Raw genomic sequence first — 5,293 nt, forward strand, 5'->3', positions numbered from 1 at the left:
GCCCCGGCCCGGCTATGTGCCCAAGGTTCCCGCTACTCCCTTCAGGGATCAGGTGGTGAACCTCCAAGCGCTGCCCTCGGAGGAGGCAGACCCAGCCCTAGCTTTGCTCTGTCCCGTCCGAGCCTTAAGGTGCTACGTAGACCAGACACAAAGCTTCAGGACCTCAGACCAGCTCTTTGTCTGTCACGGAGGCCGGCAAAAGGGGAATGCCATCTCTAAGCAGAGGATGGCCCACTGGATAGTGGATGCCATCACCCTGGCTTATCAGGCACAGGGTGTGCCCTGCCCATTCAGGTTGCGAGCTCACTCAACTAGAAGTGTTGCATCCTCCTGGGCGCTGGCTCGTGGCGCCTCGCTGGCAGATATCTGTAGAGCTGCGGGCTGGGTGACCCCTAACACGTTCGCTAGATTATATAGCCTTCGTGTGGAGCCGGTATCCTCCTGTGTTCTCACCTCAAACGGGTAGAAGCACTGAGAGGCCCCGACTTTGGGTCAGCTTGTAAAAATCCCTCCAGGGAGTCCATATAGTAGACCGTGTTGAGCTCCTCCGTCCCCTTGGCAGCCAGACGTGGCGGGGCGTCCGGCGCCGGGCCTTCACTCGTTGAATCCTCGAGAACCTGGTAGAAGGCTGGGTTCCATATGTAAGGCCTAAGTGGATCCCATATGTGTAAAGTCCACGGTATAGCCTTGAGCCCGTGTTTCCCCGGCGGACTTCTGCCATTCCAAGAGGGTTACAATCACCTCCATTCTTCCATATGCACCTAAGGAATGTTCATATGTGTATTGCTTCCGAATCCTCCTTCGGGAAGGTTGGAGCTTCCGTAACGTCCCTGTTCCAAGTAGAACGGGTAAATTTTCACAGTGTTATCCAGTCTTACTCAGTGGGTAGTGCCATAGCAGCAGTAGCTGGTCCTCTTGTGCAAGCCCTGGCCTACACCAAAAAGTAGGGGCACAAGTGGCTTCCACAGGACACTGGAAGGGGCAGTAGCTGTGGCCTTTTGGTAGGATCCCAATTTCGTTGGTCATCCGACGTGACGTCGAGAGTGACCGACTGAAAGGTCTCCATTCCCTCCTTCAGGGAACGAGGGTTACCATACGTAACCGAGACGTTATTATTATTACTATTATTAATATTATTATTTAATCAAATGATAAAAATTTAATAAAAATAAATGTACTCTATATAACTGTGAAATATTTAGTAAATTAAATAAAAATTAATAGTAGTAGTATAAATTAAAATTATCATGAAATACATAAATGAGCAAAAACAAATTATTATTATCAATTGAAATTATTATTATTGTAAAATAATAATTTCAAGAACATTTATATTATTATTTGTTATTATTATAATTATTATAAAATTAGTATTAAATATATAAATCACTAATATAATAATACTAATTATATATGTACTGTATCATTTTATTTATTTATATTTTTATTATTTAAACACTCTAAAATTAGTGGGTTATTGTTTTAACCCAAATGCTGGGTTCAGCCTATTGGGTCATTTTTTTGGGTTATTTTTAATATTTTTCCCACGTGCTGGGTCATTTTAGCGCTGGGTTATTTTTTTCTACCTAACCGCTGGGTTGACCCTGTCTCCGGTGAAACTTCTCAACAACGCAGCTGCTGAGTTACGGTCAGATCCCGGGCTTTCTCAGCGCCGCCTCCACCGATCTGATGCACTCTTTCCGGGAAATAAAGGTTTGTATACATTTTATTTCATTTATAAAGTCTTTAATGTGGTGTAAATAATATTATTTTATGCAACGCAACATAAGGACGAGATGTCAGTCAGCTGCGTCAGCAGCAGTCGTTTTGCACTGGAAACGTCTTTGCCTTGCATAACATAAATTGAGTTCAATTAAATTTGATGTTGAAATATGTTCTCTAATCTCAGTACTGTTTGTTTATGGGCAGGTTTTGGAGTCAGTCACACCAACTTTCAGCTATGAGTGAAACGCGAGGCCGCGGTCTAAAGTTCGCAGTTCCCCGGCGAACAGCAGCCCTTCATCGGCTCAGATTTCGGCGACACACCAGCACGAGAATTAGCACTATTTTGGTAAAAAACGATTAGAGAGAATGATTGAATACACTTGAATTAAATAGCTACTTTTAAATGTGCCTTTTTTATCACTAAAATGCTCGTTAAGCGAGTTTAAATGTATGTGATATTGTAAGCTATGCTGTATTCACCCAAATAAATTCAATTTGTCTTGTATTTTGTCCATGGGTGTTCTTGCTTTAAAATAAATGTTCATCTTTTGATTATTGCTGTTGCCTATAGTAATTCTGTGTGGGATTTTTAATTGCCAGCCCATTTTAAGCCAGCAATATAATACTTTTTAAACAATAGATGACTTAAATTAAACAACCCAGCATGATGGGTAAAAACGTTTAACCCAACCAGCTGTGTCAAAGTAACCCAGCAATATTTACCCAGCGCTGGGTTGCCAAATAACCCAAGTTGGGTTGTTTTTAACCCAGCATATTTTAGAGTGTACTGTACATGTTTATTTATTTTTATTTACTTTATTTTTTATTTTGTTTTGCTTTCAAACATTTTGGCAGACAACCACAGGGAAACTCCTCTTTTGAATCTTTCTCTTGTGCTGACCACAGATTTCTCTTTACAAAAGTACAGAGATGTTTGGCGTGTGTTGCGTTTTCAAGCGCACGATTCAAAGAATTCATGTGAAGCTGCATTTACTGCAAAACAATCGAACAGATTCCACATATGTGTTCAATGATCTCACCATCCGATAACACACACACACACACACACACACACACACTCTTCTCTCTGATCTGGTTCGTGTATTTTTATTCTGTGCACTGATATCAGGCAGAAGCAGGCGAGGAGGTGTCGTCTGTCTATAGACTGATGCTGGGGAGGTTGAGTATGAATATGTCAGTGGAATATGAAAGTGTGTGATGATATAATCGGAGCAGCTGAATGGATTTACAGTGGAAGCGAAATAAGATCCAGATTAATGATGATCAATGCTGTCGGCCAAGCCTTCGCTGCTTTCCTCACGCTTTATTAAACACTCATCATATCACGCGACTGCTGTCATGAGAGGAAGTTCATGCAGTTTTTTAATTTTAAACATTAGGATTTAGCGCTTGTTGATCTGTCAAATGCAGGGTTATTATAGTTAACTTATACTACAACCATAAAAATATTTCATTACTTGAAATAAAATAAAATAAAATAAATTATAAAAAGAAAAACTAACATTTTAGTTCAACAAGTTCCCAAGGAAATATTTCTCATTTTATTTTACTAAAATAATAATATTGATAATAATAATAACAGGATAAACAAGTAAATCAGTCAAATAAAAATATAGACATATTTACAATAATTATGATAAAACTGGCAATTAGTTCAAATACAAAAAAAATTTAAAAAACGAAATATTGTACTAGAAAAATGGCTTTACTAAAACTTAAAAAAAAGAAAAGCTCAGGTGAAAAATATATAGGCCTAAATTTAGGATTTATGTATTTGAATTGCATATAAAATTTCCATTCATTTGGATTACACCGTTTTTATGCATAAACAAACTAATGTGATGCAAATTTGTCTATATTGTTTTTATTTTAGTTATTTTAGTACATAAATTTAAACTAAATCAAAGTGAGAAATGTTGCTAAATTTTTGATGATTTAAATTTTTGTTTCAGTTTTAGTTTTAGTTAACTGTAATAAACCTGGTTGTCCAATATAAAGATAAACACCATATTTATAACGAAACAATCATATACATTTTTTATCATATTTTATGATCCATTTAAAAATGGAATATTTATCATATCAGATGTAATAAAATATAATATGTCCCCACTGTAAAGCCTCAGATCTCCTCTTTTTTCCTGTATTCTTAAAATAAACTATATTTATTGAACAAAATATATATTTTGATCATAAGCAGAAAAAGCTCTCCAAAATCAGAGCATGGTTTATTATTAACTATTTGCATCTATTTGGCTATAATTAAATAATATTTATTTTAAATGCATTTATTACTATTGCTTAGAATCAATATAAATCTGTTCATTGGGAAAACAGTTAAATGTATTCAGTTAAAAAACATTAACATGATTAAAGTATGGCTTGTAATTCCAAGCAATATTCAGTTAGATAAATATATGAGATTGGATTTATTAATGATAAATATGTCTTATATCACATATCGTTAATATCACATTGAGCATATTAACATACTATTACAGAAATCTGAGCTGTTTCTTTAATATACGACTGCCAAATATGCATCATCACATTAAATTTAATAGTTTATAAATTCTGTAATCCAGATGCATGGAAATTATATATGCAATTTAAATACATAAATCATAAATTTAGGCCTAAATGTTTAGTGCACTAATATATAAGAAATAACATCTATAAAATATATAATATATAATTAAATTGTTAATAATAATAATTTAGAATATAAAATGTGATATAAAAAATATATAGTATCAAAATATGATTAAATTATTATTGATAATATGTCATATTAACATTGTTTATGAAATATATAATACAAATCTCATAATTAAGTTATGAATAATATGTACTAAAAATGCTATGTATAAAATATATATGATAAAAATATTATATGAATAAATTATTAATATATAGTATTCAAATGGATTTAAGGGGATAAAGAAGAAAAAAGAGGAACAGTAAAAGCACAAGCTCTTTTATAACCAATCTCAACTATTTGGAAACAATGTTTTTTATTTTATATTTTTTTAAATGCTCTTATTCTTAAGATAATATGTTAAAAATGCAAAATGTCTCGTCTCGTCACATCTCAGGTTTAATGTTTTCAAAATCTCTAAAGATTCATGTATCAAATGCGAACAGATAAAATGACTATATTAAGGTTCCTAAGCAGTTGTTATTGTTTCCGTCAGATATTGTTCATGCAGAAGTTGTGTAAAGTGCATTCGGTGATAATGGTTTAACAGGAGGTGTGTGTGTGTGTGTGTAATGCATCATTCTCCTGCAGTATGTCTGTGTTGTGGAGCACACATTTGCACACGTCTTTCTGTCTGTCGCTCTGAGCTCCAGGGTGAAACCAAGATCTTGAAGCTGAAGAACCTGAGACCCAAGGACTACGCCAACTACAGCTGCATCGCCTCCGTCAGGAACGTGTGTGCCATCGCCGACCGCAGAGTCGTCTTCAGACTCACCAATAAAACTGGTGAGGCTCTTAAAGAGTTGTCATTTTATTTTATTTTATTTTTTTATTTTTATTTATTTATAT

At 35.0% G+C, this 5,293-nt stretch overlaps 1 protein-coding gene across 1 annotated transcript in view; it reads left to right on the top strand.

The window, feature by feature from the left end:
• Window positions 1-5,097: 5,097 nt before the first annotated feature.
• LOC107567384 (MAM domain-containing glycosylphosphatidylinositol anchor protein 2-like) overlaps window positions 5,098-5,293 on the top strand; it is a gene marked incomplete at its 5' end in the record, with an annotated part of 84,204 nt that continues 84,008 nt past the window's right edge. The window contains one exon of the mRNA XM_016253069.1: window positions 5,098-5,230. Coding sequence (XP_016108555.1) covers window positions 5,098-5,230 — 133 coding nt within the window. The remainder of the gene's footprint in view (window positions 5,231-5,293) is intronic.

Source organism: Sinocyclocheilus grahami, unplaced genomic scaffold (genome assembly GCF_001515645.1).
Source record: "Sinocyclocheilus grahami isolate Dianchi unplaced genomic scaffold, SAMN03320097.WGS_v1.1 scaffold1154.1, whole genome shotgun sequence".
In the NCBI taxonomy this organism is placed as follows: domain Eukaryota; kingdom Metazoa; phylum Chordata; class Actinopteri; order Cypriniformes; family Cyprinidae; genus Sinocyclocheilus; species Sinocyclocheilus grahami.